At 33.8% G+C, this 20,789-nt stretch overlaps 1 protein-coding gene across 21 annotated transcripts in view; it reads left to right on the forward strand.

Moving 5' to 3' along the window:
- The window catches only part of Gphn (gephyrin), a 396,859-nt gene that overhangs the window by 141,003 nt on the left and 235,067 nt on the right, over positions 1 to 20,789 (forward strand). For 12 of the 21 annotated variants that reach the window (XM_036205531.1, XM_036205519.1, XM_036205528.1 and 9 more), the window contains exon 5: positions 15,806 to 15,844. The exons of the other annotated variants lie outside the window; for them this stretch is intronic. In XM_036205531.1, the coding sequence (XP_036061424.1) occupies positions 15,806 to 15,844 (39 nt within the window). The remainder of the gene's footprint in view (positions 1 to 15,805; positions 15,845 to 20,789) is intronic. 21 annotated transcript variants of the gene reach the window in all.

Consider the following 20,789-nt stretch of genomic DNA (forward strand, 5'->3'; position numbering starts at 1 on the left):
TTAATATTAACTATGCTTTTTTATTTCCAAACCAATATACTATTGTATCTACTACCTTATTATTATCAGGGATTTTTTCTCTTCATTTATTAAATAATGGTTGTCTTTATATATTTTAAAATTTTGGTCAGCATTAGAGTACACAAGAATGCACGCATAAATACAGATTGCTGGGCCTCTCCCCTACAGTGTATAATTGAGTAATACTGCACTAGATCTCCACAATTTGTTTTTCCAAAAAATCCTTATGTGGCATAAAAGTTTTTAGTCCATAGACTATACTTCTAAATTCTGAGAACTACTATATACTTTTACTGTATAATTTTCTAAAAAAAGGCCTAAAATTTTTATTGACCATTCTCCCATTTTAGTATCGTTTTTTATATTATTATAATTGGGATTTTAAATAAAATTTATTTTCATTTAAAACATTCTCAAGAGTTGTTTTATGATAGTGTTAACTTCAGCTGTGTAAGTCAAATGATCATCCTCATGAATCTATTTAGTTTCTATGTCCTAACTTGACACCTAATGTGAGGTAGTCATTTGTCCATTTTATAATGTGAGACTAACTGAAAAAAGTACACTTGGCAGCAAAACTGTCTTTGCAGAGTTGTGGTTATATTTTATGTTGTTTTATTTGTAAGTAGACTACCTATATGAAGGTATTGATTTTTAGAATTTGGCTGTTATTTAAGTGATATTAAGTTTGTATAATAAGCCTATAGTTTTAGCATGATGATTTGTTATGTTCACATTACTATTTATTTTTACATCAGAAAAACAAAAATATTACCATAATATTCATTCATAAGCAAATAATGGTGTTATTTTTAATTGTAAGGAAATAGTTTATATCTTGTTTCCTATAATCTCATTATCCATGAATTCTTTCTCTTCCACTGACCAACAAGGTAACCATAGGTGGGCTATATTCATTTACATTAATGATACATGTGGGGAAGTTTTTTTCTCACACTAATTAGTTCTTCAATTCGTTATACACAAGTTGCCTTTCCTCTCAATTAAATTTGATTTTGACGCTGGGCAGTGATGGTGGTAGTGGCGCACGCCTTTAATCCCAGCACTCTGTAGCCAGAGGCAGGCGGATCTCTGTGAGTTCGAGGCCAGCCTGGTCCCCACAGCGAGTTCCAGGAAAGGTGCGAAGCTACACAGAGAAACCCTATCTTGAAAAAAAAAAAAATTTTGATTTTGACTTGGAGTTGTTTTTTGTCCAAGTTTAAAGCTCCATACCACAAGACTGTCTTCACATCTGATATCATCAATAAATCTTGTAGATTATGTATATTTTGTCTTATTTTTTCTAAAATGTCTGTGGGTTCACATACTCTTTCTCTGTCAAAAAATTGTTAGCTAGAATGGCACACAAAACTTAATTGTTAAAGATACACAACTCAGAAGCAGCTTTATCGCTTTATTGAAGACAGGCGTAATTCCATATATAGGAGAGACTACTAACAGAAACGCCATGCTTTGTACAGATGCAAAACAATTACAACACCCAAATGCATTCATCAAGTTTGGGCAATGGGAATTTAATGCTCAATGGCCTTTGTAGCACTCAACCTCCACCCCATCAATGAGTGAGGCTGAAAGTTTCAACCTTCTAGTAATTCAGTGTTTTTGACGACCAGCACTATCTAGAGATTATGGAGATCCTCTTAGTGAGTTAGAGACTTTTAATGGATAGCAAAAGGTGCTCAGTCCTATTACTCAAGGGATTTCAGGAGTTTGGGGTATTCTACCTGAAGAACCAGGGATTAGTCATTTAACCCCTCTCTTTTAATTTTCTTAAAATGAGGGAAATGGAATTATCCATTTTCTGTGAACATTCATTTTTAAAGATTATTTTTATTATTTATTGGTATAGATATATGGAGGTAGGGTACATATATATTAAGTATATATGTGCATATATATATACATATGCTTCCATATGTATGCTTATGGAAGTATATGTATATATACTTAGATGCATATATACACATATGTGTACACACACACACACAAACAAGTGCAGGCACTCACAGAATTCAGAAGAGGGTGTCAATCTCCTGAATCTGGAATTACAGGTGGTTGTGAGATACGTATCTGGGTGTTGGGACCAACCACTAAGACATCTCTCCCTTCCCAGCTTTCATTGAATTTTTAAAAAATTAACATAAGAGGTTTCATTATGGCATTTTCATAATACTTTGTTTTGGTTTATTCTCTTTTACTTTGCCCCCCACCTCTTGTCTGCCCCCACCCTTCTGCCTCAAGTGTCCCATTTGCAGTTCGTGTCCCCTGCATTCAGTTGTTGTCTGTCATCCTGTTCATCCCTTTTCCTTGGCATCTCTTCCCCGTGATACTCTTTTCTGGGTGGATGAACTATATTCATACTCACTTTCATATAATTATACACATTTAAAAGTTAAGCTGTGAGCATTGATGAAAACCACTCCTAACATTTTGTATGAGTTTGCTTAAAATGGTTAAAAAACTTTTTTATTTGCTATGTAAATACCAAGTTGTTGGGGAGGGTTTTGTAAAACTGTCAAACAAACAAATATGGTCTTAATAACTAATTCAGAATCTAGCCATGAAATCTTCAAAATCTTGAGAAATTATGTAATTTTATCCACTAAGCATCATATGTGATCTTTTCCCATCTTTATATAAATATAATTCTGAAATGTATGGTATTCTAGTATTTTTATATTTTATTTTTATTTCCTCTTTTTAATACTATTTATTGATAAGATGCTCACTATGACTTTGTCAGAAATTCAACAGCATTTTATTCTTAAATATTAGATAATTACTTAAAACACACACACACACACACACACACACACACACACACACACACACACACACACAGAAATAGCCAGGCTTGGGTGGCACATGCCTTTTATCCTAGCACTCAGGGCGGGCAGAGCCAGCCTGGTCTACAGAGCGAGATCCAGGACAGGCAACAAAGCTACACAGAGAAACCCTGTCTTGAAAAACCAAAAAAACCAAACCAAAACAAACAAAAAACCCACACAGAGATGTGTTTGTAATCTTTTATGTATGTTGTAACTACCAAGATAAAGCATTAAGCTTATAGTCCATATCTATGTAAACCCAGTATCTTTTCTTAAACCAGTGATTTATTTGATTACTAATACTTGACCTTTACTGTTTATATCACTTTATATTTTACATATATAAGGGTATATCTGATAGGCATATCTGTGAGAAAACTGTTAAAAGGATTTAATAAATAAACTTTTAAAAAAAGATTGGAGCCTCCAAAACAATTTTCCATTTTCTTTATACCCTTAAGTAGATACATTTCCTATACTATTTAAAATATAGAACATGTACAATAGAAATTAAAATTTTAATTTTCTCCTTAAACTATATAACTATTTGTTTATATATTGATTGTCTTGTATACTTGTACCCAACAGAGTAGAGAGGGTTGCTAGGCACATTTATCCATATACTACTTACTATAAGTAACAAATTTTTAAAATAGTTTCAGAGCTTAACTGATCCAATTACTCATTTGACAATTACAAAATAATGCAATTCCTTTCTTATGAAACTACTATTTTATAATTATTAATTGTCAGTTAGTTTGATATACAAACCTACAAAACAATTATTGATCATATGTTTGTGCTATTAGGGAAAACACATGAAGAATGAAAATGAGAAATAGAATAAAGGAAATGAAGCAAACCAAACTTATTGCCCATTGTATTGAATTGTAAATGAAATAAATTTTAATCAGCTTTGATTTCTTTCTAATTCTGTTCAAAAAGGAGAATGGAAATAGAAAAGTCCATAAAGTGGTTTCATGTTACAGCCTTAAGGCTATCCGCATTTATTTTCCCTAAACTGTGGATTTGTTTCTACTTTTTTTTAGCCTTGTATCATAGAATATGGTTCATTTGATGGCTACATGCCTTTTACTTTCATCTTAAATGTAGGATGCTATCAAAACCTATATAATAATCACAGTCTTTAACTTTCTAGCTTTATTTTAATATGAAATTTTTACATTTTCAGATGTATTGCATTTCTTTGACCTCATGGTTGGGTAATTAATTTGTACTATAAAATGCTAAGAATTATAAAATTCTATGAACACAAGAAATCATTGCTATTTGTTAGCTCTTTATGTTCACTTATTGCTTAATCATTTGTGTCCAAAAAGAATCTTATGTTATTCTTAGAAATTAAAAGTTAATTATAGATTTTTTTTTATTCTAGGCCAGATTAAAAGGTTAAGGGGTATGTAGAGTATCTATATAATTATTAAGGTATTTGATAATATTTTAATAAGTGAGAAAATATTAAGCTGCTTACTATTCACAAAATAAAAATCATCTTTCAGAACTTTTTGAGGCTAGGCTACAATAGAATTAAGATTTATACCCTGATTTATTACTCAGAATCTGATATAGGCCAAATCCTGCCTGACACATCTTTGCATATCCTGTTAACTATGAAAGGTAATTACATCCTCACATGACTAAAAACCATTTTAAAGATATTATTTGACATATTGTACTTTGGAATTTAAATTTCATTATTCTCTACTAAAGTGTATTTGGAACACATACATCATTTATATGCCATCTATGATCATAGTGGATGAGCTGAGTAGTTGTAACTAAGACTGGATAGTCTGTGAAGCCGCAGTGAAATTTTGCTGTCTGATTGATCTCTTACACAAACTTGCCAACCCCTGGCCTGCTAGATGACATAAGCCATCTTACTCAGCTTTAAAATTTCCAGACTTCCAGCTATATTGTATAGTAACCGGAATCTTTTAGGTTGACTATCTGTATCTTTTCATTTTAGAAGTAACAAAGATTTTTTTCTGCCCTTTTGAAATGTGCATATTTTTCTATTGCCCCAATAGACTATCTATAAAGAAGAACATGTCTTTTATTCTAAATAAGATTTTGAAATTTTAAACTTGATGAAATAGACTTACTGTTACATGAAATCTTACAGTTAAATAATTATTTTTTGCGGAGTCTCTTGACAACCGTGTTATTAATCATTATGAAGTAATCTTAAGAAAGGAAAATAGCTAAGCTTTCAAGAAAGTATAATTTTGAGTAGCTATAAGCTAAATCTAACTTTCACTTTTTTTAAAGAGATACAAATGGACTTTACATTTGTGTATGGCGGAATGTGTTCTTTTAACCAACAGTTTATCATGACAATAAAGAAGCCCCTGTCAAGATAGCTGATGTTGAATGAGGAAGAATTCAGACCTCATACAAAGGAAACTCAAGGGTTTAGGGCAAAGTAATGTGAGTTTCAGAAAACATGTTTACAGCCTACTTTAGATGTTTTTGGAACAGATTATTAACTAAGCTTTTCTACCTGTAGTACAACCTAGGTAGTTAGGAATCATTTCCATAAAATATCCATTTTGTAAAACAAAAATTAGTGCTATTTATTATATAAACATTTGTTTTGCCTCAACTTCTTCATGTTCATATTTTTAAGAATTTTAATTGTGTATACTATAAACCAGATATTTTTTTACCCAACCATTAATCTTCTCTCATAATTCTTGGAAAACAAGAATACAGTGAGTTATTATAATGAAGATAAAATTGATGTTAGTTACTAATTACCTTTTAATGAGTCTCAATTTTTTTATTCTATTGAAAGTAAGAATTTACATTTAACAATTTTACCTACAAATTAACATCCACCATTTTAAACACTCCCTTTCTTTATTTCAGAAGCATAGGAAAACTAACATCTTTATTTGTCTTATAAAGAAAATTTTATTTCTAACATAAATCATTTGAATTATTCATTTACTTTTAGCCACCTATCAGTTTTTTAGAAGCCATTGATTAATTCACTACATGTATTATGTATTGGTACTTTAGAATATTTAACTGGAAAATATGTTATGACCTTTGAGGGCCCCCACACACACACACACAGAGGCACACAATAAAAAATACACATTGTATGAATATTCTTTTATAGTTCTCTGTTGTTAGTTTAAAAGAAAGACATAGCAGTTAACCATAGTAAAATTAAAAGCAAACATAATTAATTAAGGTTGTGAATATCTCAAATCTTTTCTTTGTAAGTAGAATCATGTGACAATATAAAATTACATACAGAGCAAAATACTCAAAACTTTTATGCTTGAAATAACTGATATGAAGATCTCTGTGTTCAGATTTGCTAGCTATATTTGAGGTCGTTTTAAGGAGCTATCCTATAGTTTTCATGTAGTGGCTCGAGACTTAGGAACTGTGTTCTCATGCTGTATTTTTGACCAAACATGTGAAGAAACAATAGAATGAGTATAAAAACTTACATATTTTTGTCAGAAATACCTGGGTTTGATCACTGGCTGTACTAGTTTGTATAAAATTTAAGGCCAGTTAAGCTATTTAAGCATAAATTTTCATTTGAACTGACTTCACTAATATCTTTCTCTCAGAGTTGTTCATAACAGTAAATAATGAAAATAGTCAATAATAGACTCTGTTTAGTATGTCTACAAAATAAGGATGTCAGTTGACATTTTCCTACTATTGTATTAAGGCATCAGACAGACAAACAAAAATAATCTGCATGCTGTGAGAATTATTTGTGTACCTAGTTTAACTAGCTTCTGTAACCTGCCTCTAACGTTTACAGAGCTATTTATTTATTGTAGCTTCACTTATTTTCTTCTTAGGTCTTTAATTGTATTATTAGTTTAAGTTTCTAGAACTTGGTTTGAAATGTCTCAGATGTGTGAAAAGATAGCTTTTTATCAATAGCTACCACCTAAATTAAATTTATCATTGACTCATATATGAAAATTGAAACATAAGCATGTGGACCTGAGTTTGGATCCCAGCATTGGGATTGGCAGTGGTGTAGAAGGGCAGATCTTGGGAGCTCACTAATCAGGCAGTCTAGTATAAATGAGTAGCTCCAGGTTCATTGAGAGCCTGTCTCAAAAAATGAGATGAAGAGCAATAGAGGAAGATACCTGATGCTGACCTTTTGCCTCCACATGTAATTCCATGGCCTAGTTCACCCATATACGTGAACATACATAGTGTATACACACATACAAACAAGTACAAAAATTATGCATGAGTATTGCATACAATATAATATTTTGATATATAACTCTTACATTGGCATAAACAGTAGTAGCCCTCTTTATTGGTAGAGTTTCTAATTAATTTTGAAAAACACATTTATTTTAGAACTCAAATGTATTTATGAGCTTCTACACAGCTAACAACTTCACTCCTTATCTCTATTAAACTTAACAGATATTTATGAAGCACCTTGACCATTACTGAGCTTAGTGCTAAACTATATATATTGCTAAAGTATATGGTCACATGACAGATCATAACAATCAAAATATAATGCCAGAAATACACGGCCATTTCATGCCAAAAGAGCTGATTATTTTGTTTGTTTGTTTGTTTATATAAAAACAGTTGAGTATCTAATAATTTAAAGTGATAGAAGAACATTTGGTTTCAAACACCAAGAGAAGGTTTTACTTACTGATTGGAGTAAGGAAAAAGTTAAATTTATGGGACTGTCTATGAATACAAATTTAAAATCTTTTGGCTTAGAACAGAGAACATACCATTATATATAATGATGGGTAATCTAGACTTATGTATGCTGCTTATAGTAGCACAATGTAGAAATAAGAAAAAGTAATCATCATAATTGAGAGATTCCTTAGAAATAACAACTTATAAATGCACTATGACCAGATAAGATGTTAAAATCGTGCCATCAGAACTTAAAATGTACCCTTGGAGATAGAGAGATGGCCTAGTTGGTAAGGTTCTTTATTTATAAAGCATGACAGCCTGAGTTCAGATCTCCAAAACCCCATAACAAGTGTGCATGATGACACACACTTGTAATCCTTGTCTGTTCGGGCGCAAACAGGAGGATATCTAGAGTGTGCTGGCCATCTAGATAATCTTTCTGAATCACCAAGGTCAAGATATAGCAAGAGGCCTTGTCTTATGAAATAAGATGGAGAGCAGTTGGGGCAAACAACACACATTGAACTCCATGCACACATGCACATGTAAGTACTACACATATACACACAACATGGACCCTGTCTAATTTCACATTTCTTTAGGACATATCAACAAACAAGTCTAATTGTTTATTTTGTAGGCAGATTTTTATATCCTCATTTTTTAAGGGGGAGGCACGTGTGTGTGATCATAATACAGAAGTAAAGTGCTTGGCTATCATGAATGAAGGCCTAGTCATGAGTTCTCACACGGGGTTGGGGCAGGACAGAGAGACAGAAGGACAAAGGAGTGAAGGAAAGAAGAGTCCTGATTTAGTCTGCCAGCCTAGAATTGTCCTTACCATTATTTGTGCACAAAATTTGAGCTGCTGAGAAGTGCATTTCAACTTCATTGATTTGTTTGTGAATTTCAGTCAGTACTTTTCAGAATCAAGACAATCAATAAATACTGACTATTCTCTGTCTTCTATATATACCATTTTCTTTAAAATTATTGTTTCTAATTATGAAGAAATCACAGTATCAGAATTTCAGGAAACTAATGGCCTTCAGATTTAAAGGCTGAATGTATTCATTTTATCATTCTCTACCTTTTGCTTGAACATCTCAGTCAATATTTCTTCCTAAATGTTCATTGCTGGAACCATCCTAGTTGATTGAAAGCCCAAACAGATTAAGATACATTGACTACATTATGACTTACCTACTAGTCCTTCTCCTGCTCTTGGCTATGCTTAAGAAGAAATTAATTTTGTATAATGGCATAGGTTAAGGAATACTACATTTTCTCCCCCTAAGTCTTGTACTTTACATTACCTTTCATTATCTTTCCCTCCAGCCATAAATTTTCTCTGAATTTGTGCTCTTTCCTCGGCCTATACATCAATAAGAAAAGCTCAATTGGAAAATAAAGCCAGTGGGGAAATTAAAGATATAGAATTTACCTTTAATTCTATACATTTAAAGGTATAGAATCACCTAAATACATTAATTAAAGGTGAGTTTCCATTTAAAAACATCAAAATGGACACCTGGAGCTCCATCTGGTGAGAAAGAGGAAGGACCACAAGAGTGTGAATTGTTGAATCCAAGATTGCAAAAAGCACAGGGACAAATAGCCAATCGAAAGAAAGCACATGAATTATGAACCAACAGCTGTGGAGCCCCCAGCTAGATCAGGCTCTCTGGATAATTGAGACAATTGAATAGCTTGATCTGTTTAGGAGGCACCCAGGCTATGGGACCAGGACCTGTCCTTGGTGCATGAGCTGGCTATTTGGAACCTTGGGCTTACACATGCTCAGCCTGGAAGGAGGGGACTGGACCTGCCTGTACTGAATCCACCAGGTTTAAATGAATCCCCGGGGGTGTCTTGGTCCTGGAGGACATGGGAATGGAGGGGAGGGGCTGGGGGGGAAGGTGGAGGTGGGGGTGGGAGGGGGGAGGACAGGGGAACCATGGCTGATGTATAAAATTAAAACATAATAATAATAATAATAATAATAATAATAATAATAATAATAAACATCAAAATGAAAGGCTTCTATTCCACTTAGCAACATAAAAGATGGAGAAATACATTACTTCTAGACAGTGTTTTCTGAAAATGATGGGAACACTGCACCTATGAATTCACAGCAGGTGTGGTTCTCTTCACAAGACCTATACAAGAGCAAGCTTACTAACATTATAGCATGGTTTAGTGAGGATTTCATGAGCCCCAACCCTTAACTAAGGAGATATGGACAGTTGATGGCTTCTGAGAGAAAGCAACTAGTTTTCTTTAAGTATGTGGACCATGATAAATTGGCCATGATGTTCTAGTGAATGGGTAACACCAGGAAGTATATAGACAGCACAGACTGGATTTGCTAGGTTATTGAATTTAATAAAGAAAGAGACAAAGTTGGGAGGGATGGGAGGGAAGGATGGGAGTGGATCTGGGAGGATTTAAGGGGACAAGTTGGGAATGAACATGATCAAAACATACTGGTTAATAATACGTATAATTTAAAACAAAAATATACATTGCTTCTTACATCAGAATTTTGAAAACAAGGTAATCTGAAACATTTTATATGTAAACAATCCACAAATAAAATAATATCTTCAGTTTTCTTAAATATATATTTTAATGGCATACCTTTTCTATGGGAGATTGTATTCTAAGCTTTCATAATTCCCTCATGGGGAAGAGAGATCATACAAATTATGGTATGCTTGCTTTCTAATTGGAGTTCTTATTAGAATTGTAGTGTTGTCCATGTAGCTCTTTATAAAGCAATGTGGAGAAAACAGACTTTTTCTGGGTTTAAGTGTTAGAGCCACTTTTTACTAATATGTGACTTTATACAGTTTATGCAAATTGTACTTTTTGTACCTAGTTTTGTTATGTTGAAGATGAACGCTGAGTGTTTAACTCAAAATAATCATGTAAGCTAATATACATAAGCCATTTTTTATTCATATTTTGTTAATATAAAAAGTGAACACTTGGGTTTGTGTAACTTATTAAATAAATATTTATTTAGCCCACAGTATAAAAGACTGAGAGCAAAGGTTGGGCAGCCTTGTTGGTTTGGTCTCTAATGTGGGTCTAATAGTGGATAGAATCATAGCAGGAATGTAAATGATTACCAGGCAGGAAGCAGTTTAGGCTTATCAAACAACACAACCTTGGGAGAACTCAAAAGGACATACAAAGGCTTTTCAAATCCCTTTTGAAGGCACCTACATCCATAATCAGTATCCCACCTACTAGGTTCCACTTTTTAAAAGTTTCATATCATTGCTCTGTATCACCCCACTAATGAAAAGCCTCTAACGAATGAACTCCTGGGAGAAGAAACCATATCCAAACCACAGCCAGCTCCCAAAGTAGCATTTGCCTCCCTGTGTTGTCCGTGCTGGCTGAGGGGTCTTGAGCTAAGTCAGTCTTCCTGCCTCACCTCCTGAGGATCTGGGAGTGCAGACACGTACAGCTATAGCTGCCTTTCTTTTAATATTGTCTGCACTGTCAACAGAGCTGTAGCTTAAAGTATAAGCGAATAGTGGTTGCTTAAATATCGAAAAGATTCCCCTGTGGAGGGAAAACAAAGGCTAAGCAGGCTAAACACAACAGTGTAGTTGTAGGAGAGGCAAAGGAAACAACAGAGTGAACCTGCCAAACCCTTATTTTATCTTGACTAATAGAGTATACGAATTGATGAAATTACTTTCCAGCTAACACTTGCACATGTATTGTTATAAATGAACAGAGGCTAGAATAACAGAATAGTCTCACAAGATACATGTTTATACAATTAAAAACAAAATAAGAATAAACCTTTTATTGATATTAACACTAAACACAGATTTAGCTAGAGACATTGTCTTAGTTTGAAGAATTGATAATATTCCTTACTTCACTATAGATGGAAATCAATAATGTGAATTAATCTCTATATTAGATATCATCTATAAAATGTATTACTTCTTACACAAAATTTACTAGTGTTTCAACAAATATATATACACATATTTACCATGAACTCAAAATAGTATCACTTTTTTGAACTGACAGCATATTTGTGATTTTATGTTCTTACATGATAGAGACCTGACAGGAATTAATAAAAATGGATTCAGAGACAAAATTATTTTGGATTATTCTAGTAATTTTGTTTGTGTTATTTCCTTATACTAGAACATAGCAAAATCATAGCTGCTATTAAATATGAAGGAGAGAACTAGAGAAATGGCTCAGGGGTTAAGATCATGTTGCTCTTGCAAAGGACCCATGTTTAACTCTTTCTGTATTGGGCTAGTCACAACTGCCTGTGACTCCAACTTCACTTGCCTCTGTGGGCACATGTACTCTTGTGCACATACATACACATAACTAAAAATAAAGTAAATTTTTATAAAATGAAGAATTATTTGATATTCTTTAATTTTCAATTTCAAATATTATTAATAGCACACAGGTAAGATATAGGTTCCTTCAAAGGATGCTTAGAATAGAGCAACAAATTTTGTGGAAGGTTACTTTTATCTGTTTAACTTCACTGGGAAAGATTGACTAAATATAAAAACAAAAATACAGAAGAAGCAGTTAATGATTCTAAGAGGTCTGCTTTACTTAAAAAATAAATTATCTTTAAAGAATGAAGACATTGTAATGATGGATGTCACTGAGACAATTTTGTTATCTTTCCTTTATATTCTTCACGTCTTTCAGTCAGTTTGCAGCAAATAACCTAATATTTTTTCATGTAATAATCCTCAGGATGAGACTTCATGGAGAAAAAGATAGGCCACTATTAAGAAGTGATTCTATACAGGGTTTTAACAAAGCGTAGAATAATTTGGCATGAAGATTAGGTATTTGAACTCAGTTGAAATAGGTTCCAAAATTGTAAATTATACAAAAACAGTGGTTAGTTTTTAGTATTATTAAAATGTGTCATTCTGCCGGGCAGTGGTCATGCCTTTAATCCCAGAACTCGGGAGGCAGAGCCAGGCAGATCTCTGTGAGTTCGAGGCTAGCCTGGTCTACAGAGCAGGATCCAGGACAGGTACCAAAACTACACAGAGAAATACTATCTCGAAAAAAGCAAAATAAAATTAAAAAATAAATAAATAAATGTATCATTGTTTTTGTGTTATTTCCTTATACTATTTATATTTATTATTGATATATATATTATACTATACTTATTTCCTTACTGTAATATATCTCTTGCTTGCTATACAGAACTCCATTTTACAGGTAGCCTTTTTATAATGGGATCATTTAATAATAACTCCACTGGTTAGGTTTAAAAGAGATTCACATCATACACATTATTCTTAAATAGTATAGTTAGAAGTATGGATAATTATATGACACATGTGAAACTGTTTATAGGTCCTATTTACTTTTTTTCATTTACTATCTTTCACTATTTTTAAAGCTTACTGATACTGTACATTCTTCAGGTGGGATTCTTTGAGGAAGATGAATTTAACTGTCAGAAATAAGTAATATTTAGAAGACTGAGAGATAGCTTTTATATAATAGTCAAAGCAAATCCTAGTATAAACGCACCTTTCCTTAGAGATGCATCACTGATAGCATTAACAATTTGTTCTAGCTTTACTCAGATTATGTTATATCCTTGTCTTATAAATATAAAATAGCTTTGGATATAGAACTTACTTTTTGAGATATAGATGGCAAATAGATTACAGAAACTATATAGTTTATGTCATAACTACCCAGTTCTGTCATCCCTGAAGCAAAAAAACAGCCATAGGTATTATAAATGATTGAAAGTTCCAAAATCTAAGGAAAGAGATATTTATTCAGGTACAAGAGTACGTAGAACATCAACTAAACCAGCCCAGAAAAGAAAACCCCATGTCATATAATAATCAAAATACTAAATGTACAGAACAACAACAACAAAAAAAAGGATATTGAAACCTGCAGCAGAGTAAGGTCAAGTCACATATAAAGGCAGACCTATCAGAACTGATGTTCTGAAAGATCACAGATGCCAGCCCAAATTACTGTACCAAGAATAGTTATCAGTCATAAGCAAAGGAGAAACATTTTACATAATAAAAACAAGTTTAAGGAATTTGTGACCACTAAGGTAACTTTACAGAGACTACTGAAGGAAAACTTGGGTCAGAAAAGGAGGTTAAATATACCCAAGATGGCACAAGAAATAAACAGTTTGAGAACAGCTAATCAAAAGAGGTTTACAAGTGATTGATTGAGGCTGGCTATGTTTTATATAATTTTTGCAAACACTAAAGTTGAACTTCCATATATAATTTTTACTTGACCTGAAAGGCTATTCTATTGGTTTGTTTGAATCATTTTAAAATGTAAAGGTGGTTCTCAGATTGCCAGTAATATGAGAAAACAGACAATGGGCAGAGTCCTGTTTACAGGCTGTAATTTACTAATTGTATGTTAGAGCTCTCCTATCTAAGTTGGTACTAGTATCTTTACCTGCTAATCTACAAGCTTAAAATATGTGTGAGCTTTTAGAATACTATGAGACTTTGGGATTAAGAAAAGGAATCCTGCTGGGCAATGGTGCCACATGCCTTTAATCCTAGCACATGGGAGGCAGAGACAGGCAGATCTCTGTGAGTTCCAGGACAGCCAGGGCTGTTACACAGAGACCCTGTCTTGAACAACCAAAGAAAAAGAATCCTCCCGAGAAATTTATGCTTCTTCAAATTGAGTATTTAATATATATTATGCTGTTCAAGACGTTGGGAATACAGATCAGAAGTTCTCTATGATGGGCTAATGAAGTGGCTTAGAGGGAAAAGGTACTCACCACCAAGCTCGAGGACTTTGTTTAAACCTAAGTGCCGGAAGGAGAGAGCTGGCTCCAGCATGTTGTCTTGACTTCCATTTTATCCTGCAGCTCAGTTGGTGTGCACACACTACCGTGAAATCCATCATAAAGATACAAAAGATTGCAAAAAGGTTATTTACAGTTCATATATAGAGACTCTTAAAGATGAAGCATAAACCTAAGGAAATAGATAGTTTACAATATTAGAGACAAGTTCTCTGGATCAAAATAAACCCAGGAAGGGTGATTGATAGTCTAGGCAGAAAAAAATCATTGTAAGTAAAATAGGCTATTCATTAAGGAAGATGACATTCTAACAATGACCTAAAGGAGGAAAGAGGAATGAATCATGTAAAATGATTATGCCTCTTTAGTGTAAGAGAATAGAGGTCTAGGGTGACTGGCTTCTCTTCTAACAGGAAACCAGTTGGGAGGCAATTCATAGTGTAGGTGAAAACTGAGAGTGGCATAGGTCAAAAGACAAAGGGGAGAAGAACGGAAATCAGGGTTGGAGAAGAGAGGGTCGGAAAGGAGGAGAAAGGATGAGAGTAAAAGGAGAAGGAGTAGTTTTGAGACCAAGATTTCACTGTGTAACCCTGGCTGTCCATAAACAGACACTTCTCCTGCCAGCCTGTCAAGTGCTGGACTTAAAGGCATCAGCCACCATGCTTAGCTAGTCGATGTACTTTGAAAGAGGCAACATGGAATAGGAGTGAGAGAAGTCAGGTAAAAGACGCAGTGTTTGGCTTTCATGGATTGAGGGATGAAGTCTTAAATTCCACCAGTGAAATGAAAAACGCTGAAGGAAAGGTAGATCTAGGGAATTCAATTAGGGGTTTTACTTCAGTCACAGAAATGTGAACTGCTGTGGAGCTCAAAGCAGCTGTCTGCAGAATTTTTCAATCATTAATATAAATTAAAATCCATGACAGTTGATGAGATAACCAAGGTGTCAGTTAGATTTAATGTGTATTTATTGGTATTACTGCCCCCTGATGTTTTTTTCCTAATGCACTTTTTACAAGGTAGGTAGTTTCTAGAAATTATCCCCTCTGCTCACTTACAAAAAATGGAAGGAATCCCACTGAATCAGAACCTTGACCTGAACAGAAAATACTATTTAGTTGACCATCCTCAAATTTTGCCTTGATGTGAATTTTCCCAAGTACCTCCTTGCTGGAAACTGTTTGCACTGGAGGTAAGTGTGAAAGGGGAGGTTGTGGGGAATGATGGGGTGAGGGCTTCCTAAACCTTTCTCAGACCTCAGAAGTGGTTGGATTCTGAGGAAGAGAAGGTTCAGGCTGGTTCTTCTTTCCCTGAACCAGTTCATAGAGCCCTAAATTTGACCTGCTTTCCTCAAACTGGGAATCAGAAATCCCTTTTCTCTTCTGTTTTTCTGCTGCAGAAATTCCCAACATTCCCATTTTGTGGGCTCCAGAAAGGGGTAAGCGAAGACTTCAATCCCAGCCAATCATTTCCAGATTAATACTTTTTAGTGTTTTGGTTTATTTTACCATCATAAAAAAATGCTTGGACCCATTTTTCCCATCTATTTAATTTCCTTGTGGATTGTTATGTATCTATGTTCTAGGGTCATTCTGTATCCCTGGGCAGTAGAGTTCAGATCCATCTGCTGTTTCCATTTGTGTGCTATTCTCTTGTGGATTCTCATACGCAGTTTATGGATTATTTCCTAGATGGAAGACACCCAATTCAGGGACTGTTTTCACTCCTTAGTCTCATCTTTCCTGAATGGTGTTTTGTTCCCCTGCTGACAGCTTGTCATTACCTTACTCTACTGCTTCTGATGATCTGCCATTGCTTCTCTACTGTCCTGTCTTCCTGCTTGATTGCCTTTGGATTTTCTCTACTTTTTGCCTAATTTTATCTGCCGAACAATTTGTGTTCTTCACTCATTGGTGCTTTACCTATCAGCAAATGGCCTGGTACCTCCATATCCATCTGCTATTTTAGCATTTTAGACTGCCCAGCATTGTCTATCTGCCCCCCACCACTCCTCTATACTCTGAACTATTAAGTTCTCCATCTGCCTGCCTGATTTTTCCCTCTCCAGTATGCTTATAATATTGTAAGTAGGTGCAGATTATTTAGTACTCCTACCCCAAATGCCTTGTGCCACTGGATTGGACTGCTGACTAGATTGCCTGACTATTGCCTCATCTTCCTATTTTCTCCCATTGGCTGCACAATTATTTTATTTGAGTCATGGCTTTCATCTCCAGTGAATTTGTGACTTGCTGGTTTGCTCATACTGCCTCTTTTATATTTCTCTGCATCTAATGAATCACTAGTATTGTTCCCTATTATCTTTAAACCTGATCAGATGTTACTTCCAAGGAAAAATTTGCCTATGTATTGTCCAAACATGTCTAAAAAATAGGAAAATGCTTTGTTATTTAACAGCCCAGTTTAGTTTACTCCTAAACTGATTCAAAACTCAACTACTACCTGTTATTTTTACCTTTTAATACAAGTCATCATTCTTCTCTTTTTTTTTTTTACAGACATTTTAAAACATGCATCATCTTTGCCTCAGTTATCTTTCAGCATCACGTTATACACATTGTTTTCTTATGTGTGGGATCTTTCAATAATTTTCCATGTTCTAAATTTATTTCTTAGCTTATTTTACCTAATTTCTGAAAGATTTCATCAAAACAATTTGTTTAATTTTATCTTTTAAGTAAGACCTGAAGAATTTTTTGAAACTTTAAAAATATTAAATTTAATTATTTTCTATCTCTTTGTAGTTTAGATTAGAGTAGCTTTCAGCTCTGCTCCACTTTTTCCTCGGAGAATATAATGTCTTAGCCTCCCCATAACCTACATAGTATAGTGATCCTTTTGATATATCCATCTTTCCCTCCTTTATAACTTCTTTTCTTGTGTTTGGGTAGAGTTTTGAAATTTACATTCAGTTGTTTACAGAGTGCTTGGCATCTAAAATTATTTTGTACTGTGAAGTTTGTAGTCTTACATTGACATGAAAAGCCAAATATGGGAAGCAGAGAATAATTTTGTAGAGTTTGCAAGTCTAAAAAGAGATATAAAGTGGGGTGTTTACAAGTGCATGCCCATGTGTATGTGTATATTTTAAATGTCCTTTATACTCACAGTATCATTATGTTTGAAATGTGAAAAATGAAAAGTATCCATATTCTTTTTTATTTTATTAAAGCAAATAAGATAGGGAAAAACCTTTAAAAGAAAGTGATAACTTTAGAGACTGTGGGAAAAAGTATTGACAGGATATTTTTAAGATTTCTGTCTTAATAAAGAAAATTAGTATGAAGAAAAAATCACTTTAGAAATGCCAAAATAATTTCCTAGATTTCTGGTGCATGTCCTTAATCCTAGCTTTTGGGAGGCAGAGGCAGATATCTGAGTTTGAGGCCATTCTGGTGTACCTATTGAGTTCTAGGCCAGGCCAAGAAAGAACTACATAATGAGACCCTGGCTCACAATCATCCAAAGAGATAAGAAAAAAAATATATATATGTATATAAAACAAAAATTCCCAATATTCCATCTCTAGGCCCTGGCGTATTTTATTTTCTGTTTTATCAATTTGCCTATTCTAAGAACTTCATCTTAATGGAAACACATATTTTTTGGTCTTCTGTCTAATTTTTCTTAACATAATGTTCAAAAGCTTCCACAAGGTAGCACATATCAGAAGTGCATTCCTCTTTTCCATTCTTTGTGTATGCCACACTTCATCAGTTCAGCTGTTAAGTAATCACTTGGGTTGTTTCTGCCTTCTGACTATTAGAAATAGTGCTTCTGTGAATACTGGTGTACAAATAAATTTCCCATGTCCTTTGGCTCTACCAACAGATGTATGTGTAGGAAGAAATTAATAGCAAAGAGTTCAGGGATACTGCCTAACAAGCATGAAAAATAGATAAGTACAAGACACTGTAGTATTAACAGAAGAAAAATTAAACTTTTGGACAAGCTACAAAAGATCAAGTTATAAGATTTTAAAGGTTCTATATTCTGTCAATGAAAGAATGAAGTTACACAGGTCTTGAATGCTTTAGATGAAACAAAAATAATTCTTTGTGAGTTCGAGGCCAGCCTGGTCTACCAAGCCAGATCCAGGAAAGGTGCAAAGCTACACAGAGAAACCTTGTCTCGAAAAACCAAAAAAAAAAAAAAAAAAAAAAAGAATAGTTTTTTTCTTCACTGAAACTTCTTTGGAGTAAATTTTGATTTGCAAGTGGGTATCAGTTAGAGATTGATTCTGGGTTATAGATGGGGACATGTGTTCACTTCTCCTTTCAGCTCTAGGACCCCTTCTGGTGCAGACCTGTGCAGACCCTGTGCATGCTGCTTCAGTCTCTGTGAGTTCTTATGTGTGTTGATTCTCTTGATGCTAAATCTAATTCTATACCACAGTGCCAAGACCTACAGAAATTAAGTTAGAGATAGTCTTTGTCTTCAAAGATTTAGAACTGGAATATTTACAATAATAATAGATAAGGATAAAAAATACTTTAAATGCACAAGATAGTGTGTTTCGCTCCTATTTAACCTTTGTTGTATTGAATTTTGTTTATCTACCCTTTACCAACTAAGTATCTTCACTAGACTAACATAGAAAACAGATTCAAGGAAAAGAATAAAATTTAACAACAAAATGCATTTTTAATATCATCTACCATATTTTGAATTTTTTCTTCTAATTTTGATTTTAGAAGAGAAATTTTCAAAGTCAGAACTTTACGTATAAAGTAATGACTTCACTTCTCTAAACCTTGCTGATTCAGAAAGAAATATGCTTTCTGGGCTGAGGAGATGGCTCAGTAGGTAAAGAACATGAGTTTGAATCATCAGCACCTACATAAAAGCTTGATATGATAAATGCTGTTTTACTATAGCCCCAGTGATGATGGGCCAGAAGCATTTTGATTATTGCAGGTTGCAGGCTAGCCAGCCCAGCCTAAAGGAACGTTCTAGGTTCAGTAAGAGATCTTGTCTCAAAAATTAGAGTGAACAATGATAAAGATGTGCAAAGTTTTCCCATGCCTCAATACATGCTCATATAGGTAAGCCCATCCACATATATATGTGTCCATGCATTCATATACTATATACACATACATTTCAAAAGAACGTCCTTTTTAGTTAAACCTCATACTAGCCCTCAGATGCTAACAACAATTTGCATTCTATTTGAAGTCTCTTTAATTCTTTCTTTTAATGAAAATAGGTCTTTTTCATACACTATATTCTCAGTTTCCCATCTTCTATCTCTTCCCAGTTCCTGCCCACCTCCCCTCTGTCTGGATCCATATCCTTTTTCTCTCTCCTTAGAAAACTAACAGGTGTCTGAGGAATAATAATAAAATAAAATTAGATGAGATAAAACAAAAACAAAACTCAGGATAGGACAGAGCAAGCAAACAGATGAACAAGAACCAAAGAAAAGCAGGAGAAATACATATGGACACAGAGATATATAAATTCACATATATAGAATCTTATAACATTTGCTCACAGTACCTGTAAAATTAAAAAATAAAAATATGTCCTACATATTAATTTTATATTCTGCCAGTTTGCTTGAAATGTTTTTATCAACTATAGGAGTTTCAAGGTAGAATTTTTAGGGTCACTTACATATTATCATATCATCTGCAAATAAAGATACTTTGGAAGTCTCTTTAATTTTAAAGTTTCTTTTCTTTTTCAAGATAGGGTTTTTCTGTATAACAGCTCTGATGGTCCTGGGAACTAACTAGTTTTGTAGACCAGATTTGCCTCAGACTCACAGAGATCCACCTGCCTCTGTCTCCCAAGTGCTGGGGTTAAAGGTGTGCGCCATCACCACCTGGCAGAAGTCTTTTAATTTTAAAGCCTACTAAATTTAGTGACAGATTGCAAACACAGTAAGAAATCCTTTACTCTGCTGTGCCCTCCTAGTCTATTAGTTGGTGACACTTTTCAAGAGTTCCTCTTACCATATAAAACTTGAATTCCTGATATAAAAAAGTTTAGACATATCCATTAGCTTTTACTCTGTATTTAATAAACTGGTCATCTGAACTTGGAATCTATTTCTCCTCTTCATATTAATGTGTACTCAAACTTGAGTTTTGATTCTTTTAAAACTCTAGTAGGGTAATTTTGAATAACCCATTTTTTTCATCTTCTTAATTGTCCTAGTAATATTTTTATTGTAGTAATATAGGTATGGAGAGATAAGAGTTTCCTTGTCAAGAAAAACAGTAAAATAGAATGTACATCCATTTTGGCAATAACAAATTAGTTTTAAAAATATTCTTGAATTCACTCTGAAAATTACTTTAAAGCAGAGATGACACAGAACGATTATATAGATAATGTAGAGATCTAAGATAAAA

Source organism: Onychomys torridus, chromosome 14, assembly GCF_903995425.1.
Source record: "Onychomys torridus chromosome 14, mOncTor1.1, whole genome shotgun sequence".
NCBI classification, from domain to species: domain Eukaryota; kingdom Metazoa; phylum Chordata; class Mammalia; order Rodentia; family Cricetidae; genus Onychomys; species Onychomys torridus.